General features: G+C 39.2%; 1 protein-coding gene across 2 annotated transcripts in view; it reads left to right on the top strand.

Moving 5' to 3' along the window:
- The window catches only part of LOC142074817 (protein hinderin-like), a 172752-nt gene that overhangs the window by 74983 nt on the left and 73011 nt on the right, over positions 1–24758 (top strand). The window contains exon 5 of one of the 2 annotated variants that reach the window (XM_075135696.1): positions 22375–22464. The exons of the other annotated variant lie outside the window; for it this stretch is intronic. Within the exon in view, the coding sequence (XP_074991797.1) occupies positions 22384–22464 (81 nt within the window). The 5' untranslated portion in view covers positions 22375–22383. The remainder of the gene's footprint in view (positions 1–22374; positions 22465–24758) is intronic. 2 annotated transcript variants of the gene reach the window in all.

Here is a 24758-nt window from a genome sequence, read left to right as displayed (position 1 = left end):
CTAATCTCTTTAGGATCTTTTGATTTTCTTTTTCTTTTCTTTGAAGATGCCTCTTTCAGTTTCATCCACTTGGCTTTAAAAATTGTCCCTCCTGTGGAAATCTTTTCCTTAGGTGGACACTCATCTCTGGTATGTATTTTTCTGTTGGGGGATAAATCTGGAAAGAAGATAGTGCCTTTCTTTCCAGCAAAACATTCTCTTGGCCTTGTAGACTGCTGATGATATTGTTACTATTGTGAAATGATATCTTTGGATTTTTATGAGAATTTAAGAAATTAGTTGTAGCAGGACTGCCAGTCCTTGAGAAGCACTTTACAAACTCTTAGATCAGATATTGCAATTTCTTCAGTATAACCCTTGTAGTGCCTCTTGGGAGAGACCATTGTGACCACACTCACCAGCGTCCTCTCCATCTCTCTTTGAAGTGAATGCAAGGCTTCAGTGAATGCAAGGCTTCATAAGACTGCACTTACAGTCAAGGATTTTGTATTACGCTACAGGCCTTGAGGAAGAAAACTTCTGTTCTACCCTTCGCTTTGTGGAGTTACCTGTTTACCTGACAGCCATTAGGAGTGCAAACATCCCAGCTGCCTACCCATTTGCTGGCACTTTCACTTGTATGCTCCATTTGACCTATGTATATGCCCTTTGGTTCTGCTGTCTTTTGCCTTTTTCAAAAGTTGAGACTCTTGAAAATCAGTTTCTCATGTACTTCCAACCTCCTTGATTCACCAGTTCCTGGTAACAGACTTTCTGGACTCCTCTAAATGTGGCAGGTCCTGTATGTTGTGATCAAGATTACATTCCTGAAGTTCCTGACTTGTTGAACACCAGTGCTGGAGACTTTCAGACTGAACAAGCAACCTAATGTAGCTTTGAAGGTGGCTTTGTTTTGGTGAGGTTTGGACCAGATAACTAGCAGAGTTCCCTTCCAACCTGAATTTTTCTGTGACTCTATTCTGTATTCTCTCTTCACCAACCCTATTTGAGAGAGATCATCCTGTGAGAACCTGTTTTGGTAAAAAGTGAAAATGCTTCTGGGCCAGTAGCAACAGTCCAACAACTGGACCTTTATTTCTTAAAGTGGAAGCGATTAGGGTTGCTATTTCTTGCTATTGAAACGAGTAGAGGCTGTAGGCTAATCTAGGACTTCATAACCTAAATACCTTTATTCGTAAGTTTAAATTCCAGATAGCGTGATATTAGTGGTTATTATTTTGAAAGATAAATTGCTTACCATCTCTTGCCTGCAAAGCACACATTTTTGTGTGTTGATCAGGTTGTTTAATTAGAAGTGTCTTTATTTAATGAAAGCCGGGTGATTATCAGTTTGGGGCAGTATAGGTTGGTCTTTGTATGGCAGAAAGATTTTTCATGAGAGCCAGGGCTGTAATTTTCTTTCAGCTAAGAAGGTGGGAATTCGTTATCTGTCTGTACCAGGATGATTGCCTGCAGAAATACCTCTTCGAGTTAGTTCTGAATACCCTAAGATTTAGCTTGAGTTTTTCATTTTGAGCTGTAAAAAGTTCAAACTTAAAGTTTTTCTGATGCACAGTTTGCCATTTGAAGTTCATAAGGACTCTCTTCCTGGGATTTTATCCGCCATAGGACAAATTTGTAAAGTTCTTGAGACAGCTGGACTCATTTCCCTGTATAAGCGGAATATATCTGGTGAGGTGGCATCAGCACAGACTGTGCATCTACAGCATTTATTACAAGTCTGCATACACGTTGCATGAGATTATGGTTTAGAACAGCCTGGTTACCTGCCTCTGATCCAGTGAATGCATTAAATATCATTGCATAACAATTTTTGGTTGCCATCTATTCGTGGCAGATGGCAGAAAATGTCTGAAATGTCCCACTTTCAGATGTATAGTAATACACATTTCTCTTCATTTTGGAAATTCGCTCTTATGATTTCAGAGCTTGGGACGTGGGTAGAAACAGACCATGCAGACATTCAAGACTGTCATGTGCCAATGATGATTCATAGTACCATCAACACAAACAGGGATACATGAGTTTCTCTTGTCTATGCAAGAAAACTGTCAATCTGAAACCAAAGCAGTCAAAGCTAACCATGCAGATACATGATTTCTCAGGCTGGCCGAGCTACTTCCTAAGATTTAGTAGGGGAAGGCAAATCATGTCCTCTGACCTGTCTCGGATGTCTGGATTACCTTGAGGTTGGTCTTTGCCTTGAGATAAAATAATTTCTAATCAATCTGTAATAGATGCATTTGATTCCATGTTACATCTTTCCCCATGTGTTCTCTCTGTAAGGAGCAGCAATCCTGTTGGCTGGAGCAGGCCAAATTTTCAGGATGTCTTCTGTTTTCTGGTGTGTAACTTCAAAAACTCCTCTTACTCTCTGGAGTTGGGTCATGAACATCAGTGCCTTAGTTGAAGACTGTCAGTTTACAGTGCATCTGATGAATGTCTCTGCTCTAAAACTTCAGGCAGAGGACTTCTGACAAAGGTGTAAGGATGTTGGTGCCTTCTGTGGCTACAAGAAGGACCCACTCTTGCAGGCTAATGTCACTGTTAAACCTCAGCAGAAAAGCTTTTATTCGCAGTCATATTGAGAATGTCATTGGAGTCAGGAACCATTTATGTTCATGGTTACAGAAAATGAGAACGAAAATTTTAATAGAGAACTTGTCTATTAGCTTGTGAGACTACAAAAGTAGAACAGCCTGTGAGCAACTGAGGTCACTCTCCTGGATTTCAAGTGACAGCTATGGAGACCACTTCTTTTCCTGAGAGCCATACGTTCATCACATAAAGCACAACACTCCACTGTTAGTACATCTTATTGGCACAACTCTTTCTTTTGGATACTTATCCTTCAGTGCTCATTCAGTTAGGCACTCTGGGACTCCTGGTGGTCTGTAATTTTGGAGTATTTGATAGTGTCCCTTGTAGTGAGTGTGTACATTTAGGTATGGGGCTGAAGGAGACAGAACAGTTATTTTGATCTGTAACTTTTGCATTAAATGTGGGTATGCTGCCTTGAAGTCCTTAGAGATTTTGAGGCTGAGAGGAACAGAGGACCTGGGATGCACAGTACTGTTCAGGTAGCAGCATGCATGTCCACATACGTGGGACGGACTTGCTTCTGACCAGCACTGCTAATGCAAAAATCCCCCTGTTCTGTGTGCTTGGGAGCATGTGCAACCATCACGTGAATGTATAGACAGATTGACTTGTAAGTAACCTCTTGCTTTTCAAACCAGTGTGTAGCATCTGGTGAAGACACAAACCCATGGCTGAAACAGCAGCACAAGTTCAGCATTCGCACTTGAATTGATATACATGTAAGCTAGCTTTGAATATAATGCTGTCTCTGGTTGTGAAACTGTATTATTTTCTGCTTTTCTAAATCTTAACACAGAAATACGTGCCACTGATATTTTTTAAAAATTTTATTTATTTTTAACTTGAACATTCTAGTTAATGAACAGATATTGAATTGTTGTCTCAGGTCCTTTGTGTAGATTCTGAAGCTTCAGGTAAAAGCAGAGCCAATGGTATATCCGGAGGAAGTCCTTTTTACTTGAGGAAATGAGAGTTCAGACACACATGCAGACAGGTCTTTAAATATTTAGGCCTTTGTTTTTCATTTTATTCATGGGAATGTAATTAAAGGGACATGAGAAATTTTGATTAATATTTTTCATTACTTGTGCTGACCATGAGACTTCTGCATACAAGTGTGCTACTGGGACTGCTGCTGTGGTCTACCAGGTAGGTGAGGGCTGGCAAGCAGATGAATTGGGATCTAATTCTGCTCTGTTACTGTCTTGCCATCAAGTTATTTAATTGCTTCCTGGCTTAGTTTCTTGCTCTTTAAATAGAAGATGATGCCCACAGTTTGTTAGAGCATGTAAGCTCGGTGATTTTAAAATGCTGTGTAAATGCAAAGATGAATTGTTGGTCTAGTTATGAGTATAAGATACTGTAAGGAGAACACAGTTGGTCTGGGACTTCTCCGTGCATGAGTTCATTCTGGTAAAAAGGTAGTCTTTTTGTCTGTGCTGGGTTAGAAAGAATAAGAACTCAACATGGACAAAAACCCTCTGATGCTGTATGACACAAGGCAGATACACATATTATATGATTCACTTCACGGACGTGTTTATTCATCAAAGGTAAAAAGGATCCCATCATCTGTGAAGAGTCTGCACTTCTGTAGGTAAAACATGATAAGAAAACACTAGAGTCCTCTATTAGCTAGACACAGACCTATGCATTCTTATTATCTGATTCTTTAAGCATTAATTCTATTATAATGGTTTATCCAAAGTACTGTTATTGTAACAACAAGCTTATTTAAAAAGAAGTAAATGTAGAGGACTACAGATTTTCTTTAAAAAAGTATTTCAAAACTTGTAGATTTTTTTTTTGGTGCTTTGTCAGTCAGGCTATGTAACTTAGTGAACACTGGCATATTAGAAAGTTACTCCCTGATCCCTTCTTCCTAATGATGTGTCTGATAGGAGCCTCAGTCACTCTTGGGTCCCTCCATAGAAAGCAAGAGTGAAAGTGTGAGGCACATCCAGAAGGTGACTCAAATCCAGCTGATGATTTAGTTTAGAAGAATCTGGGCATCTTTTTTCTGAAATCCTTATTATTTTATCAAATATCAAGATACTCCTTTTACTTTCTCATGAATGATTAGATGGCATCATCACTAAGATGATGAACACTGAACACAAAGTGTACAATCCTAAGTAATAAGTAAGACCATGTCTGTCTTGGTGTGGCTTGTTGATTTTCAGACATATCATTAATGCTGTTTACATGCTGAACTAATCCCTTGTGTTAAAATTAGTAAATACTGTAAGTATTCCTTTTAATTTGTCAACCTTTTGGACCCATGAGTCTAAACTTGTGTGGGAGCATTTTCCAGGTGGCAGGCTGCCAAACAGACCAAAACAGGGATGTTCATTATGCCCTTTTAACTTTTTTTCCTAATAGGAGAAAATTAATAGATTGAAAAAAGAGACAAATACTTCTGTTATAATAAATGAGTAAGAAAGAGTTTAAGGATATTGTGGAAATGTTTTGAAATATCAGAAACACTGAAAGGTGGGGGGCTGGTCATTTTTTAAACAAACTAAAGCCCAGGAAAAATCTCTTCTTATCCAGTGAAGATGCTGGTGAAATCACCAATTTTTTTTCCTCTGTGTTAGTGAAGAAATCTTTCTGTATCATGGTTCGATTGACAGGATGACTTGAGACACCTGAATGAGAGCTAAAGTGAGACTTTCCAGCCATCATGGTAGATGAGCTATTTCATAATGGTAGGGGGAGAAAAGAAGTGCATCCTACTGTCTTCTGGGAGCACATGAGTTATTTGGGTGGCAGATGCTGCCTGAAGTAGGAAACATCTTACTATCTGTGCTAGCAAATGTGAGCCAGTGTAAGACCAGAAAGTTGCTGGTACGTGGTGACAGCCCTTCTGAGGCCAGAAGCCACTGTCCTCTTGGTGCCTGCACAAAGCCTGGGAGCTGCTGCCACCAACACAACCATCACCACCATGGGACGAGAAAATTTCCTTTCTGTGATGGTCATATTCAAGTAATGAAGATTTAGACACCCCTAACAGAAAGCTGTTTCTCCTAGAAACTGGTCCTCACAGTTATGGTTTTTATATGTATTTATCCCTTTTCACGAAGGGGCAATTAAACTCTCATAAGTCTGCCAAATTTATTACATTCTGTCTACCTAAATATTTCCTGTCATTTCAGTTGAATGTGGCATTTTCCGATTCTTTTTATCTTGCAACTGCTTAACTGTCACACGTTCTCTCTGAGCTGGCTAAATGTCAAGGGTGGAATAAATTATTACTCACATACTGTTATTTGTACAACTGTAGTATTTGGGTTGGGGACCAATATCCTCTTGTACTAGGTAGGCATCTGAATCTGAATGATGGTCACTGTTCCAAAGAAGTCATGATGTCGATGTGTTGAAGCATATTTTTTTTAAAATCAGTGGGAGATGAAAGCTGCCTTAAAGATAAACGTAGGATGATTATATTGAGTATTACTTACTGATAAATATTTCTTGCATAAATTTGATTTTCTATTTACATTGCTCCCTGAAAATGCCATTGTTAATAGAGTTCTGACATCTTATTTCCCTTATTGCTGTCTCAGTAGCATTTTATTTCTGATGCTTTAATAACTCAATGTAGACTGAAAGCATAAAACTGAGAGAACTGACTGGACTAATTAGACCCTGATTTGTCTGGCTGTCCAGTGCTTGACAAACATGTCTTTGACATAAACAGAATAAAACATTTTTGCCATTAGCCACTCACAAATAGCTATTTTGGCATAGCTTTGAAACTATTCAATTCTCAGGGCATATTGTGCTGGGTAAGGCACCAATTCAGGATTTTTCTTTTGCCATTGTGACTCCTCCTTCCTGTCTGTGTTGAAGTAGGGTCGTATTTAGTAGCTTCACAAAAACTCAAAAGCAGTTAGTGCAGTTATCACCCTAACAAACTGAGTATTTCTGAGAAAGTGGAAATGTTCCCATTTCAATTTCTGGTTAATGACACACTTGAGTATGGGATCTGAAATGTCAGTCTTTGTATTTTCAAACCTGTAGGAACTTGAATAAAGCTTATACATAAGAGCAATCAACTCTGATAGCAGTAGGCTAAATATCGGTTTCTGAAAATAAATTTTATATGAATCTATTCTCCAGACAATTTGACTTTTAAATGTTTAAAAATGTGACATCTTTATATAAGTGAATACAGATTGAGGCAGGAGCTATAAAAACTTGAAGTTTCCATGCATCACCTGCTTTTCACTATCACCTGTTAAACAGCACAACTAGATACAATGCAGACTTTACTACTTTCCATTGCAATAATTTACTGCCCTTCTGACCTATAAACAGATAACCGTTAGCATGACTTGATACTGTTAGATGTTTGGATACATTCTCGAAGGTAATTCATGGTTTTAAATATTGTATGTGTGAAAGGTTTTATAACCCAGCATTTGGAAAACGGCAGCATTGCATTTCCTTGAGCAGTGTTCTGGGAGTAATGATTTGTCAGTGCAGCCCAGTTACAGGGCTTCCTGAGCAAGTGTCCTCTCCTCTCACCTCCTCCTGGAATGCTCTAGCCTTATGTAAGGACCACAGAAAAATTCATTAAGCACCTTCCTTTCTGTCAGTGCTTTCCTAGAGAGTGACTTCACTACTATGGTCTGCATGCAGAAAGTTTTCAGTGACCTCAATTATTGATTTACACTTAAAACTTCATTGCAGTAAGGGGAGGATGCTCCATTAGAGAATTTGGGAGTGAAGGTAACTGGGTTCTTGTCCCGCATCTACTCCTGACTCACTCTGTGACCTTTGGATGATTATTTCAGCTTTCTGTGCCTAAGGTCACTATTTGTACAGTGAGATTAACAGTGCTTCCCACCAACGCTTGTAAAGCTTTTCAAGTTCTGTGCATGAAAACCACAAGTATAAAGCATTGTCATGATTGATAACAGCATTACTCCTGTGCACCAAACCCCTCTATTGAAATAAGCACAGTTGTGCTGGAGTAAGAGTGGTGGATCAAGTCTGTTAATTTTTTTTATTCTTAGGAGATATAAAATAGCCATAAGAAGCACTCATGCAAAATGGCAAACCATTTAAATGCCAAGGGGGTCGTTAGTCTCCTCAGATTGCTGCTTTTGAACGCTGCTTTTCCTTTTGGTCTGAAATAAGCCCAAGAACCTCAGGTGAGAACCCGACTTTTCACATCTCAGCAACCTGATGGTGCAGTAATGTGCCTGAATTGTGCCTGTTCATGGAAATCAAAGTATTAGCAGCAGGTAGTGGTGCTGGCTAAGTGAGCTAATGACCAGTGAGTACTTGGTAAGGTCCACTCCATCATTGTTCCAATCGGTTGTTCAGAGAGGGTAGGAGCAGGGGAAGTAATCCTGAAGCATGCCGGCTGAAAGGGGTGTCCCCCTTAAAGACGAGTGCATGGAATAATCTTGAGTGATTTGCTAAAGACTCAGTATGTTAGTGAGACCTGATGTGCTTAATCCTCATTTCTTTTATTAACTTAATTTTTAAAGCTTGTTTTAGGACATAAGTGAGAAGAGGGCTAATAGTCGTCGGCAAATAATTTACTTGATAAGCCAATATAGATAGAGAATGATTGAAGATAAGCAGAAGACCTCTGACATTTACATAATGTTTACTTAGAGCACTCATTGTAACTTGTTTGTTACAGAAGTCATTATCTGGAGATTAACAGTAAACGGGGGAAATGGAAATATAAGACTAGAGTAAGAAAAAGACAGAGGGTAGGGAGAGAGAGTGTTCAAGCAGAGGAACGGGGAGATGATGTAGCCATGCTCTGTTGTTGATGATATTTATGGACTATGATAATGCTATCTCAGTAGATACTCCCAGGAGAAGAAGAATTCAGCCAGGTTATTGTTTCTTGAGAGGGTAATCTTCTCTGATAAGCATTGTGAAGATTATCTAGAAGTGCATGTAATGTTGGTAAGAGGGCTTTGTGGAGATCCAGAGTTGATATTTCTCTCAAACTTGGAAGAAACTCTGACATTTACTTTGTAAGTATATGCCTTTTCTACGCGGTGGGTGTCATGAGTTTGCCAAGTTCAGCTGCCCACCAAAGATGAGAGCGTTTAGTAAAAAAAAGGCTTTTTTGCTTTTGTGGTAGGCTGTAGAGGGGATGTGGGTAGGGAGTAAAATGATTGGAAGAACAACAGAAAGTTTGCAGCACAGGTCAATGAGAGGTCCTCCGTAATGACAATAATTGTTAGGAACATTTTAAAATACACTTAATCAGTACTGGGATTATAAAGATTTAATATCTGACAGGCGGAGATTTCCATGTAACTGTAATTAGAGAGCTTGTTTAGGCAGTGGAAGATCTCTGCTGAGGTCGTGAAGGTTGGGTTACATTTTGACCATGGCCCAGTTTTATGTCTTTAAGATTTTGGAGGCATGTTGGGATTTGAGGATGTAGTTATGCTGGATTACTGAGTTGAAATGAGTTTTTCCTACATCAGAAGCAAGTACTACACACTCATGGTTTTACTGAAATATTAATAAAAAGAGGTCCTTTCATTCCTCAAACACTCTTAAAATGCTCTTTCTAACAAGATAATAACTGTAACCTAACAATTTTATATGCATAACCTTTTGCAGGCCATACAGCGTCTGCAGGCAGAAATGGCAGGTTGTAAAAAATTATTGTAGTTGTTTGTATTGTGATAGTGCTCAAGCTCCATTCTCTCAGGTATAGCATGAATATTAAAGGACGATAGAGACTTCTGGCCCATGCTACGATTTTGCAGAAGCTGCTAAGCATGGCGCCGTTCTCGGCGACAGGGTCCTGAGCCTGGAAATACGTACGAACTATCGAGAGAGCTGCCAGGGTTTGTGAACTGCTGTAATAAACTAGAAACAAAATTCAGAGATTTTCTAGTTTATTTGTGTCACTGCAGAGATGCTGGGAAATGAAGGGACCACAACTGTCGATCTTGGAGTCATTTAGGCAGATGCTGCACATGTAAATAAAACACAGTTCCTGTCCTGTAAAACTTACGGTTTGGGGTACAGGCAACAGAGAAAGGAAAGAAAATTTGTAGTGATGGTAGCAGAGATGGAAAGACAGAGTGACCACAGAAGCATATTGCCATATGTGCTTGCTGAGTGCACAGCGGTGCTCTGTGCCTGCCTTGCTGTTATCTTCTAGCAGTAGTAACCAGCAGTTGTTGTTAGCCCTAGCCGGGCTTGCTATTCTGATTACAATCTTGCTTTTTTCTCTCAGCTTGGATTCCCATCTAATTTTAGCAGTATTCTTATGGAGAACTGTTAGAGCAAGATAGGAAGTGTTTTATGGCAGCTGAAATCCGTGCTGGAAAATGGCTTAAAGCATTCTCTTTTAACCTGAGCACTTAGTACGATATTTGTGGCAATCAAAAACGGAGGAAATGAGGATGCTTTGTTGCAGAGTTAATGAAGAAGATTTCGGTGTGTGCAAACCCTCGGTCGTAGTTACGCTAGCGATCAGAAGGTGCTTATCCTCCTGTCTTTCAATAAGTGCTTCCCTGCTCATGCACTCTTGCAAGAGTGTTTTCCGTCTGTGGCAGATGAGGCACAGAGGAGGGGGCCTGTGGGACATCGCATGCTGGGTCACTGCTGAAGAAACAGAATCTTTATTTGTTGTTGATATCAGAAATGAATTACTTAAGGGCATGTTTGTGCCCTGCTTTGGTCAGGTACCCGAGCCTGCTCCAAATGGGCTGATGTGTTGTACCGCATAGTGGTATTAGCTTGGCTCCCACAAGCAGTAGAGCTGCATCAGTAATTAGTTCTTCTCAGCAAGCTTAATTAGCAGGCTCCAGCAGATACTGCACTGACATGGATACTTAGCTCCTGGTTCCTGAGCCAGCTTAAGTATGCGTACAAGAGCCAAGCGCTGTGCAGTGTGGACTTCAAGTTTTGCCATCTCTGCTTTATTTCATTTGCAAAACAGAGCTTGAATCTCTTTTTAAACTTCTTTCCTCAAACTGTTGCTACAACCGGTGCCTTTAGAGGTCCTTTGTACCTGTGGGAATAAGTACTGCTTTAAACAAGGCCCAAGCATGTCTGATTAGAGAATACTATTTTTGATTAAAATCCATTGGTTAATTTTTCAAATGAGTTTTTATTACTTTTTTTTAAAAATCAAATCCCATTTCAGTCATCTTTTTAGGCAGGAGATGATTTATAGAAAATGATCTTAGTGTTTATTTGAACATCCAAATGCAATAAATCTGCTCAGTATTTCAATAGCATGCTTATTAATAGAACACATTATTCTGTTCAATATTGCGTTGTCTTTAAAATTTAGCAGAACATTAGTAGTAATGAAACTAGTTTAAATCAATATATCCCTGTTATGAAAGCATCTACGTGAGGAAGAAAACTCAAAAAATTTGCCTGTAGCACAATAGCCGGATGATAATTGCATAAAAAGATCTAAAAGGAAGACTTTCAGGGAAGTTTTAGCTTCTAATTTAGGATGTGTGCAGATCACAATGTATTAACATTAATCTTAATAGAAATATTTTCAGAACTAAAAAAATTTACCAGAAAGTACTTTGATTGCTGAGAATGAAATGTTGGTTTCACTGGCAGTAATGAAAAAGCTCCAGTTCATTGGCGTAGGCTTTATAACTACACAAAATGCAATGACTAAAATGAGTATTGTGAATATGGTCCAGCAAATATCACAGATATTTGTCTATTCAGTTGCAGAAATTGTGTGAAAAAACAAGTACGCAAAGAAAAACTAAAATTAGATTTAACATTCTCAACTTGGCAATCGTGCGCTTCCATTAAATGTATAGGCCAGAATTTTTATACTTAGATGTCTAAAATTAGACCCCTGAATAAAAGACCTGATTGTAGAAAGTGCTTAAGCACAATGTTTGTAGAGATGCATGTCCTAATTCTGATAGTTTAATTTTAGTTTTCTTGGCGGGTTACTGTCAGTTTGTTTAGCTCAGTGTTGCCCCAAAATGTCTAATTCTCTCGACGAAGTGCGTTGAGCGCTACTGAAGTGAGTGCAGGAATGTGCCCTGTGCCATGTGCCCTTGCAGCAGAGCCAGCGAGGAAGGTGGGACTCCATGGTACGTGTGTGGACCTTTGGCTCACCACTGAGTATTTAAGGGTAAGGAAGCAGAGAGAAGAGCATTTTAAAGTTAGACCACTAGTACCATCTAAAAAGCACTTAAAACTTGAAATAACCTGGTGTTGCTGTGAAAGGCTGTGGGGAGAGCTGGCTGGTTTCCACTTTTGAGAACTGGGCTATGCTTCTACACGACTTGGCTCTCTAATTTCAGAAAGGCAGCTTCAGTTTGCATGGCAGCAGAGTGGTTGCTAAGAATGCTCTCATATTGGAGGCACAGTGCCTTTTTAATGTGTTTTTTTATGGTGTATTGACCACAGTTTTCTGCACTGACTTCAGCTTGCTTAAATCCTGCAAAAATACCCACTCCCCCCCAAAAAAACAAATCAAACCAAAAAAAACCCACACCAAAACCCCCAACCCCAAACAAAACCTCCAAAACCCCTCTCCCAAAACTTCAAAGATACTGTGAAGTAGGGGAAGTGATTTGCTCCTCTGTTCTCTGTCATCCTCCACCCATGGAGCTGAAGTTCTTCAGAAAACGTTGTCTCACAGTGCTTTCATGAGATGGGTGAGTAGTAAACTGTTGGAAATGGATATCTTGCGTCATAGATAGGTTGAGTGATTTACTGCTGAGGTATCAGTGGAAGAGACAGATGAGTGACAGCATTCCTGCTCATGAACTTGCTAGCTCTTTCCCCTTCTTAAGATGTTTAAATGTAATGAAACTTAAACATTTTTAAACAACTTCCAGATTAAATTTTAATAGGAATGAAAAATGAACAATATTCTTACAAGTAAGAAATGGTCTTCATTATTTTTTAAAGTCCGTATCATAAGGAACAGCACCATTAATAAGAGCCCTGAGTTTTTTTATATTATGTACACTGTTCAGATAGAAATTTAACAGGGAATTTTAATGAAATGATGGCAGAAATCACATTTTTATTACATCCCTTTGCAGAATATTTCCTGTGAGACCAAGATAGAGAGAGGCCAAAATTAATGGCTTTTCATAGGAACTGAGTGATAAGTTATGGGAGGCTTATAGAGATAATAATTTTAGGCTGCTGTTTGGATAGCTAAACAGCCTTATGGAGAATTGCGGCTTAATAGACATATCATGGGAATTAAAGACATTTGGATGTTAATTTGTATACATATTTTTGGTATAGGACCATAAAGAGAAATTCATTTTACAGATACTGTGTTTGCTGCTCTGTGGAGGGAGGGACAGAATTCACTTACTGGATAGTTCCTGTCATTCGACCACTTAAGAGAACATGGAGAGTTATCAGGGGGCTGCCTCTCTTTTCCTTTATCTCCCCTCTTGTGGTTTTTAATCTGAACGTAAGAGAGCATGATAAGATCTTACCATGGTTTTGTTCTCATTAAAAATTAAAGAAATTGTTATTTTGGGAAATGAGAGTTATGTTTAGGGAAAATAAGCACCAAAAATATTTATGAAAATCTAGGCAATCTAGCATATTATGTTGACTTAGAGTCGAGCTTGTATTGCCCACTTGGCAAATATATTTTACCATATTGCCATACAACTATAATAATAAATGAACATATACTAAAGCCCCCTATCTACTATAGCAACTGGCGTTTTAAAAGCACTTCACGTGCTCGGTTTCCCTGTATTTTAAATGCAGATGTTCATCCAACTTTTAATACCAATGGGAGGCCCTGTTCAAAACCTGCATTAGAGTGAAGCACAAGGTGGCAATAAACTTAATTCGGGCTTTTATCTTTCTTGGTTCCACCTCAAAGCTTTTAAATATTGCAGTTCTGAAGTGCGAATTTCTTTTGTGTTAGTCATTTCTGCGAACACCTGCGAGCGGCTGGGTTTAATTGGCCTACAGCTGGCGCTGATTGTGTGTGCAGGGGCTGGGGGAGGCACTGCCTGATCGGCTGCCTTCGCGGCGGGCATCATTATCTCCTCTCCTTCCTTTTCAGCTCCTTTTTTTTTTTTTTTCGTTATATGCAGGTTAGAAAGGTTTAGGGATTAGGGACTGAAAATAGAAGGGGCTCCGGTGAGATTTGATGCCTCTTGGATGAAGTCATTTCGGCAAATATATCTGCATGCATCAACACCTTATTGAACAAGTCAAGCGCAGATTTGCTAATCTTGTTAGTCAATTTGCAATACTGCTGTAGCTTTCATAGAGGTGACTGTGCCAAGAGCCAGGGAGGCTGAAGTGCACAGCGGTGACGGCAGCGTAGAAGAAGGGAGTAAAGATTTTTAAAGTCTCCTCTCCATGTCAACTGTTAGCAGTTTAATGGAAGGTGTCACCCTATGTATGGTCGAAATGAAACTAGTACAGGTTTGTGTATAGATATTTTTGATGGGATGACTTTGCTTTAGTCATTGATGGTCTCATTTGCATCCAGACTTGCTCGATCTCAATAACGCCGTTTAAATTAGCAGTCTTTTTGTTTCCTTGAGTGGCTTGTGCACGTCCTTCTATGGTGGAGTAATGTTGCTCTGATTTTTTTAAGTTGATTTCTCAATTAGGTACTGGAATTACAGACCCTCTTATTGCCTACCAGAAACTGCTGCAGACCACTTGTTTAGAAAGTAGGTATTTAAGAGGAAATAAATAGTTCTTTACCCTTTGTTGCTTTGTAATAGATCGGTACACAGTTTTCTACCTGTAGGCATCCCTGGGCTTTGCAGATGAAGATGAATTATATAACCTTCAACTGAGAAGGAATGAGGGAAGGGAGAAATGCAGCCAAATCATTTGAACTAAGCCAGAATGTCCTAAAGGTCATATTTCCCAGTGCTAAGGAGAAGAAAATAATCTCTATATGGAATGTTTTATTCACAACAGGGGCGAAACTGAAACTTTCTAATTCTAAATTGAAAACTGTGAACAGCCGCAAGCCTATAAATATGCCTTTTGGTTTATAATAGGCCTTGCAGTCTTCGTGTGTCCCTTACAAATGGATTGTAATTTGGAGAATAGTGTAATTTGTGAATCCAGAGAGTTTGCTGCATTCTCTGTTGCCAGGTGTATTTCTGTTAGGCATTCATTGTATGTGGTCTGTAGGGGCCCTTCATGCCACTGCATTGTGAATCCTCTGTGCTTTGGGGCTTAATGGTCTTCTGCCGGGTGAGACTTACTCTGAAACAAAAAGACCGCTTAGGAGGCCATGAAAAGTAAGGAAATGCCTCTTCGCTTTCATATCAAAGCAGCACAGGTCTGACTGTAGCTGAATTTCTCCTTTTACATGGGCACAATCTTGTGGATGATTGACTTTGTTCCAGCAAGAAGCATGCAAGTCTTTATTTTTGAACAAGTGGAATTTCAAAAAAATAAATGCACGCTGGGTACAAAGTGAATACTGGAGAAGTAAGGTAATTTAATAACCTCTCCCAACTTTAATCATCATTTTTTTCCTTGCTGCTCTTTATCTGGGATCTCACTTCTACTGTTTATGTCAAGCTCATTGCTTCCCTTTAAAATGCTTTTCTGTGAAGCTCTAGTGAAGAATCATGCTACAGACAGCAGCATCACTAAACAGAAAAACGATGTACACTGGAAGAACGAAACAGCAACTGCTTTGGGACCAAGTCTGTATCGGGTACTCTGTTCAAATACATGGACAATATTGGTGAGATAACTTAGGTTGGAGAGAGCTGACTTCTGACTTCTGTGTAATGTTTTGCATCCTTCAAGTTTTCTGTTAAACACAGTTGACGTGACTGACTGCATTCCCAAGACAGTGTAGCAGCAGCCCCCTAACTTCAGCACAACTTGTTCAAATTTCCTATTTGTATTACCCAATTTTGTCTAATTGGAATACATTAATATAGCAGACACCTTGCCTTCCTCTAACCAGATTTAGGCCTGAGAATGAGTAGAAAGGTCTTATCTTAATGAAAATGAATTTTCTTCTGTCTGAACAATAATGCAATAAAATGATCAACCTTCTTTTTTTAAGCCGTTAATTGTCTGCATGTGTAATGCCACCTAGCAAGATTTCTAGCAGTGCTGTGCGAGGGCCCTGCTGTTGGTCAGAGATTTTTGGAGAGTGCTGAAAGATAACATTATTAGTAACAATTAAGACAAATGTTTCTTTTGTGGCTTGAAGAAGGCTCATTTAGCAAAACCTCTCAAAGGCAAGGCACTGAACACTTATATTGGTTTATTTATTTTGTAGGAAAGTAAATTGTTTGAGGGAAGGGAGGAACTGGAGTGTCCATTAGACCCTGCTAGCAGCAGCCAAAGGCATTCCAGTAATGGTACCAGCGCAGGCTTGAGTGCGGAGCGGTGGGATGTGGATTTCATATACTGTAAGGGGTGAGAAACAGCTACCTCAAATACTCTTCTTACAGTAACTGAAAGCTTTAGTTCCTGAACTAATTAATCAAAGGCCCTAGACTGCAATGTCATTATGAATAGTCAGAACACTTTCAGCTTGGTGCTTGGCTCATCAGTCTGGCAGGCACTGAACTCTGTCAATCCCTATTGAAGTTGTGCCAGTCTTCTTAGATGAAGCTGATTGATGTGAGCCCTTTCCTCACCATTCATTTGGACAGCCAGACTGTGTGTGACTAAATTTTTGGCCATCACAGACATTCAGATGAATTCATTTTGATTAGTTCTAGTTGAGACTTTGGGGAAACATGAAAACTGAATTGCCGTTCTTTTCCTCCCTTCCCCCATGTTGTTCTCCAGCCCTTCCCTTGTCCATCCACAACCACTACGCTCATGCATGCGTGCATGTCAATACACATGCAGACATTTCTGTTGCTAGGCATTAATCCATGGGTCCAGGCAGAGTTCAAGAGCTTTTTTATACTAATTGTCTTTTACCAAACTATTTCTTTTCTCTGTACAAGGCGATATTGGAAAATGGTGCTGTTTTCTCAGTCGCAGCATTTTAATGCTTGCTCTGTCTTCAGTGAGTTGCTTTGCTTTTTTCTGCTATCTGGTACAAATTTAGTGTAAATTAAATGACCGGTTCATTTTTTGCGCTCCATAGGCTGCAGCAAGTAATAAACAGCTTATGTAATCTCCTAATCATGAACTCAGCCAAAAAATGTCATAAAACTCTGCAGTATACAGCATCTTGCAATGATTTCTGTACCCTGCAGAAACTGTATATTATGAATATTGTTTGCTATGTTTTTTTTCATTTGAATCGTCATCATCCTCCATTTGCAGGAAAGAGAAAGACTTTCTTTTCTTATTAGATGTTCCACTTCGAATCCATATTTATTGCCTCCTTGTGTGGTTATCAATTCTACTTGGAGACTGTTGCTTTCTTTCATCTGATCGGAGAAATGATATAAATTCAGAAATGTAGGAGACAAAGAACTTCTCTACCCTTTTCCTTCTCTACCCCCCCTTCCAATTTTCTGAGTTTCTCCCAAATTTCCAGTTTTACTTTTGGTAATTCATCTAATCCTTGCATTCTCAGTCTATGTGTGTGACCAAACTTTTAATCTTCCCCTCCTTGCTCCCACTGCAGGATTTTTCTCCTTCCAGATCTTTTTTTAAATATTTTTGTCCAGCCTAAATAGCATGAAAGTTGGCTTCCATTGCTTACCCTGGAAGACTTCTTTTGTGGTTTGCTATCAGAAAGCATTTTTATAGCCCTTATTTCCTGTTTCATCATATTACACCCATTTTTAGTATCCTGTATAACTGTTGGCTATTATTTGTTGTTAACCTGTTAGTGCATACTATGATGTTTTACTTCTTAAGTGTTTGTCTTTTAACTTGCTCACTGGTGTTCTATCATTAATACATCTTAATTTTTTTTTTTAATGGTAGTACTTTGAAAGAGCATTGTAGAACAGCATGTTCTGTTTCAGGCTCAGTGATATGAAATACAGTGTTAAGCATTTTCTTCTCAAACTCTTTGAGGCAGTTTTTCAGTTTTCATGGTGCTGTCATTGATGCCAGCTGTATCTCAGCCAGTCTTCCTTAGTGCAATGCATTGAAGAGAACTGATTTGAACTGAATGATAGATGTAGTCTAGAAGTTATTTTGGGGAACTTCTTAGGGTGATCTTACAGTATCAGAAGGGTTAGAGACAGGATTGTGTGCCTTCATGTGTAAGGGAATACTGGCTTGGGATTCTTCTGAAGGAATTCTCAGTTAGCCCTTGGAAGGGTGATTTGCTACTCCCTTGCAGGTGATGCTCTGCCTTGGGAAACTGGCCCTCTTAATTCTGTTCTACGCACGTTGCTGTTTTCACTTATATTTGTAGCTTACTTTACATGTTTAATGTATATTCAGATAAAGTGATTTGACATAGGCTTGAACTAATGCTGCTGATGCTGAGTGTTCTTGACTGGTTGAAATTGGTGGAAGCTGAGAGCACTCAGCTTCTCAGCACCTTTCAAAAGTACTAAGTTGCTTTCATGTCAGGCATGTATTTTATATGGCCAGCAGAAACTATCTCTTGGTGAACCTTCTTCTTTCTTTATAATTTGAGTTAAGCAATTGCTCAGTGCCATTTGATCAAATTGTAGTGAATTATGATATTTTTAAGTGGCAACTGTATTTTCAGGCACAACCATTTCATGAAGGGAAACAAGCTTTTAAAATGATCTGATAGGAGTCTGAGATGGAGTACAACATAGCTGGGATTCATCCAAGAGAAGTAATGCAACATGCATTGAGGAGGAAGTGTAATGGGAAAGTTTCTGAAAAGGAATTGCAATGAAAGGAGGGAGGAGAGAATCCTGGGCTCTCTTCTTGTGGTGCTGTAGATAGTAGCAAAGAGAAATCCACATACCAGTTTCTGGGTCATCATTTCCTATGGTGCTCTTACTAAGTACCTTAATAGAACAGTGTTTGTAAAAGGATACAATTTTAAATGCTTTGGTAATCTGGAGAGAAAGATTGAAAAGGGGGAAAACGTGGGTGTTCTAACTGCCTACGGTTTTGGCACCCTGTCTGCTTGTTTAATTACTGTAACACATTTGACACAGTTGAAAACTTTTGAGTTAAAATCTTTGTGTGTATTTTATATGGAATGATGTCTTTTATATTTTCTCCTCTGGATTGATCAGTCATTTTTATTTAGGCTTGATTGCTGTAATACAGCTGTTGGTTATTTTTCTTTTTAATGCTTAGCCCTTGCCCAAGGTGCTTTAAGGGGAGGAGGAATAGATCAAAACAGTAATTTTTCTTCTCCTAACATTAAGATATGAGTTTTTAAATGACTCAAGCCAATTTATTGCAGGGTAGATTCATTGTGGATATACTCAAAATCTATCGGATTGATTGACGATGCTGTTCTATTGACATGTTCCAAAAGAGAATGTGGGATAATACGTTGAAGATTTGATGAATACCATTTTGTTTAGAGAAAATTATATTTTGGTGCATTTGGTATATTTGTAATATAGGAAAGACTTTGAAAGTTACCTTCAAAAAGGTGACTGTAGGAAGGCTTCCATTGCTGAGATCCAGCCTTGTGGGAACGGCGGGCTTTGGCACCGCTCCAGTTCCAGGGAGATTCCACTGCTGGAAAAACACAAGCAAAATACACCGCTATGGGTTTTGTAGTCTGAAGGTTTAAAAAAAAAACAACAACTCAACCCCAAAACTTTAATTTGAACTTGGCTTGTATACAGGTTGTATGTGATCCTTTCGAACATTAGTGGATTAAAGTTTTCTTTCTAAAAATGTTTATAATTTTTTAGGTCTCTCTTTTATAAGCAGGCAGCCTGGCTCACTCATTGCCCTTATGAAGTGGAAGTTGATACTCACTTTCAAATTCTTCCCATTTATGTAATTATTTCTGAAGCTTTTATGAAACAAGACATTTTAAAATTAGTGGAATTCCCTGAAATCACATGGTATAATTCCTAATAATGCATGTGAACTCCTAAAATTCACAGGAAAAAAAGCTAATAGATTCCCCTCACCACTGGCTTATTGAATCACTACTTCTGTCTCTGCTTGGGAGGCAAAACCTGTTGTATTAGATATCAAAAAGAACTTTCAATATGCTATTTTCCACATTAGTTTTACTTTCTGAAGCAAAACATCCCCAAGTTTAAATCTGAATTTGGAGCAGAGGCGTATTCTGAGTGCAGCACGTAAGATACAGAAGAAGGAAAAGCTTAATTTCCAATTTTGTCGTCTTTATGGTTAATGTATGGCAAAAATTAAAGGCATCTCCCAAATTAGGTCTGTGTTAGAGATGTTTGTTTCAAGTGGTTTTTGAGACAGCTTGCTGATTTCAGGATGAAGCCTTTCTGTCCCCGAGTCCTCTGTGGCCTGGCCTGGCCTCCCAGCTAGCTAGGTTAAATTGGCTCTAGGCTCTCCCTTCTGCTTTGTGGGGGACTGTATGTGATGCCGGAGGGGATCGGAGAGGAGCAAGAACCAACAGTTGTTTCAAAGCTTTTTCCTTGGCCGCTTCCGCTGTAGCCTTCATTTTAAGGGGTCGCTAAGCTCTGGCTTACTGCAGCATTCACACCTCAGTAACTGATCAGCCTGGGCTGGGAAGGAGGAAGCTGCAGAAGCTGTGAGGTTAGGTTACCAAGCAGAGAGCAAAACTTTTGCCCTATTTCTTATGCACCTTCAATAGGCATTCAGTAATAGCCATAGTTTTGTCTTAAAAAAAAAAAAAAAAATTGACCAGATGAGATTAATTGACTTGCATAGGATCCCATGTGCAGTCTGTCATCTGGGTAGGAAATGTAGCTAGTTCTCCGAGCCTCGCTGAGTATGGGTTTTTATATCTTTTTTTCTCTTCAATTATATAAGACAGACGATACTTGCAAGCCCCCATGGTTCATCCCAGCAGCACTCTTCTGGGGTGGCTGGCAGGCCACACGGAAACTGGGGGCAGTCCCCTGGATGGTGGCACCTCTACACCAAGAGCAGTTCCTCCTCGTTATCGTCATTGGGGCTGCTGAGAGGCAACGGGCTAGAGACAAGCTACTCAGCTGGACTGATGCTTGCTCTGACCCAGTATGGCACTTTTATATTCCTGAACAAACTGTTGAGCCAGATTAGCCTTGGTTTGTCCAAAGGTTCAAGTCACAAACAGCTACGGATCTGCAACCGTTTTGAAGGGGTCGGTGGTGGATGTGGACCTAAGTGATGTTAGATATAGCAACTGCAGAGAAACGAATCGATTTCAGAGGCTTTTAAACAGGAGGAATAATGTTGCGTAATACTGGGTGGTGCTGAAAGACTAATGAAAAAAGGCCTTTCGTTCAGCGAAGTCAGGCACGATTAATTGTGAAATATAAACTAAATGCCCAGAACAAAGGTCACTTGAGAGGTGGAAGAGCTCCAGACGACGACAGGAATCTGTGTGTAAAGATTAGGAAATCGATAGATGTGCCTATGCATCGCTGTAGGTAACCAGATAGTAAATATGTAGTGCCGTCTATCAGAACATACGCTGGATAAAAGCCACGATGAGTAAATGCTAAATTCTAGCTGCTAAACCAGCTCTGTGGTTGAAGCTTAGACAAAACTTGCCTGTTTTATGCTATTTTGCTGTTTATCACAGATGGGGTAAAAGTAACCGGAGGGATGATTCTGGTAGCAAGCTGAGATGAGGCAGGAGCAGTCAAGGGGCCTGAAAGGTAAACTTTGAAGGAAAAGCTCAATTCCAGTTATCTGTTCCGAGTTCCCTCTTCATGTGACCGAAGAAAATCCTGCATACCTCCTTAGTCCTCTGGTGCCTTGAGCAGGCAGTGCCAGCAGAGAAGTGTTTCCATTCCATGTACACAGGAGAATGGAGATTTTGGGATAGAATAGAGCTCTCCAAGAGAGAACAGCTTCAAAGCATTATTTAGCCCTTGTGCCCCCCTTCCAGCAATTATCATAACCTCATTTATTTTCCACCCAACTCTGATATGGGGACTGTAGTTTTCTGTGCTAAAAGCAATTGACTATTACTTTGATTATTCTACTTGGGTACTGCCACGAGTACAGTACACGCAGGTGCCGATTTCTTTTAGTCTGAGAATTGAATTCAGAGGTTGATATTGATGCAGTTGAACACATTCGAATTTCAGTACAAAATACGAGACTCCTAGAGTTCTAGTTAGTTGCTTTTGATGAACTGAAATAAATTCATATTTTCGTATTAAAAGCCCAGAGAACAAACTGAAATAGAACTCTGTATGCATGATTCTTTTTTAAAATGAAGGCTAAAAAAATCCCAATTGATTCATATAAGACATAGCTTTTTAATTTATTGCTCAAGTATATGCAAAAAAGGCATTAATTTTCAGTAATATAAAATTCTCGATGTGTAGTGCCTGGAGCTATGGTTTTGAACCTAAATTGCATGTATTTACTAAGCCATATAGCTCTGCAACATGGAAAATGGAAGTGCATTTCAAATGTGTGCAGGGATTGCTATTACTAAAACCAGTTGTAATTTATAAGTGAGAAAAATAAAGCTTCAGGTGGCAGATGAAGAGACACCTTTATTGACTCCGTATGCTTGACTGCATGAGGTGCGTTCCTGAAAATGGGAAGCAAGTACCATATTTTAAGGAATTTCAGAAGTCAAGCATCAAGGGGTAATAGAGTTGACCTCTAATTTCAGAAATCACAGGCTAACATTTGAGAGCATTTCACTTCCAAACTTTATTTAAAGCTCTGCTTAGCAATCAGTTTTATAATAGTGAGGATTTTTGGCTGGGAGGCACACAGGTTATACTGTTACCTAGCAGACTTTTTCCCCGTTAACAGCAGACACCAATGGCCTCTAGGAATGAAATGCTGATACTTCGGACTACGTACGGGTGTGGTTGGACTGGCCTTCTGTCCTTGGTTTCACAAGTTTGAGTTTGCATCCTCTGTTCTTTTTACCTTGAGCAAAGTACAATGTAGTTGGTCACTTATGTTCCTAACAGGAGATTTTTTCATTCCTAAAGGTTTACTGTCTCCTTGGTGTTGAAATATTTTTAACTGGCATTTTTCTATCAGCCTCTTCCTAGAGTATCCATTATCCATTGCTGCAGTATGTTATCTAGAGGCTGTGTCTTGGTATTCTCAGTGGGTAATTCTCAGCACGGGTGCTGCTCACCTTACAAAGGTGTTGAGGAAATACAGGTTTTGGAGGTATATTTAGTGTAGAATTGATTGCACCCTGTGTTTCCTTCACCTAAAAGTAAAGATTCAATACGAACACAACGTTGCTCTTTCCAAAAAGATAGAACTTTTGCTTTCAGTACAGATTTGTAAATTCTTGGAAAAGTGAAAGTTAAAAGTATTGGTGTTTTCCCCATTAGATGAGAAGCTTCAGCACAGGTGAGAAAACTATGACTTCCGTTCTGCTTGCTATCTGCACTTAACTTGACCATGTTTTTGTATGTATGTCTGTCGCTTTTGATGTGAATAGAAAAAGTTTTGTGAGCGTGGTAACTGCCACCAATAAGACACATGAACACAGTTAAACTTCACTTTGCACTTTCAGAGTGATTACTAGCATAACAAACTCCCTGTCATCCTTTATAAAAAATGGAGGGAGGAATTTAAATGTATTTTCCGTAAAGCAGTTTCCTTTAGGTTATTCATAAATATCCATACCTGCTTTCTGAATATAGAATTTCAGCCTTATTAATAAATTTGTACAAGAGCAAAACATTCTTTTACCAGCTGGGCTCTGAATGCGACAGGTTTAAAGAAGATGCTCAGAAACACACTGCGGATGAATAAGGCTTCTATTTCAAAAAATACAGCGAGGTATAAAAGCAAGCGTGAGACAAGATTTCTAGGTAGACAGAATATCTTTCACTAAGCTGGACTGGTATGCCTGGGAAAATTAATAAGGTTCTAGTCAGCCAAATCTTTTTTGAGTTCTGAAATGGAAACAGAGGATTTCAAAGCTAAATACAACTTGAGAGCACTTACAATTTGGCTAATATCTAGTTAGGATATTTAGGTGTTTGTCCATCAAGTGTAAAATCCTAGGTTAGCCTTGAGTTATTCAGTTTGAAGTCATGAATAAACGTCATACATAGTACTTAGGTTTTTTGCAAGTGTAATTGTGTTGTACAGATATCCAGACTATTACGTGTTGTTAGCAGTCTGCTTTCATGCCTGTTAGTGTTTAAAAGCTAGAATGCTGTTTGTAACTCTGCTTGTATTTGTTTCAGATTTGGAGGGAAGGGGGGGTTGCGTCCACAATACAAGGTGATTATTGGCAAAGCCAAGAAGTTTTTTCTACTGAATTAACTCCTCTGTCAAATGGCACATTTACTTACAGGGAGGCTGTTTGGACAATTCAGATGAACTTGAAATAGTCCTGATACTTCAGCACCGTAAGTCGGAGAAGGGAAAATAAGAGGACAGAAGGCACCATTTTCATGCTAAGGTTCCTCCCCTGCTTTACTGCTGAGGAAATGAGCTGCCACATCTGCTGTGCTGTGACAGGATCTGGACAGGATATGTCCAGAAGACTATATGGGAACGAGAATGCAGGCAGATGATGGAATTGTTTGAGCTGTAGGCTATCTGTGCTGTCACATTTAATGGTATATGTTCATCATCATCACAGTCAATAGTGAGGCAGAACACAAGTGCGTGGAGCGCCATGCTTTTTTGTTCTTTCCAGAAATGAATTTCTTGTATTTATTAATTAGACTGGTGGAGAAACACCGATTTTGCTAATATGGGTAGAGCAGCAGTGCCAAGAACATGGCAATTTAACCAATTTACAATTTAGCGCTGCTTATCCAAAGCTGAATAAAAGAAGAGACTAGAAATGGAACCAGAAGAATTTCTGGTAGATGTTTTTTGCAGCAACATTATAGTGTGAGCGATATCAGTGTAGCTGATTGGATTTCTCTTTACATATAAAGATTCTGTTGGTTTGGATCTGGATTGCAGTTTGGATTTTTTTAATTTATTTTTTTCAGTGAGGGCATATTGGCATTCAGATTGATAGCTAGAATCAATTTCAGACAGATTAATTTATGAATGATTTTTTTTTTTAATACAAAAATTGTTCATAATTCTTTTAACTCTTTGGAACTGCTAACCCAGAGCAGCCCTTCTCTAACAGCCTCCTGTAGCACTGTAACCGGAGCTATGGGGTTTCTGTTCCTCCAAAATTTGGGCCACTTCAGCTT

Source organism: Calonectris borealis, chromosome W (assembly GCF_964195595.1).
Source record: "Calonectris borealis chromosome W, bCalBor7.hap1.2, whole genome shotgun sequence".
NCBI classification, from domain to species: domain Eukaryota; kingdom Metazoa; phylum Chordata; class Aves; order Procellariiformes; family Procellariidae; genus Calonectris; species Calonectris borealis.
This window is presented reverse-complemented; position numbering and strand designations above follow the sequence as displayed.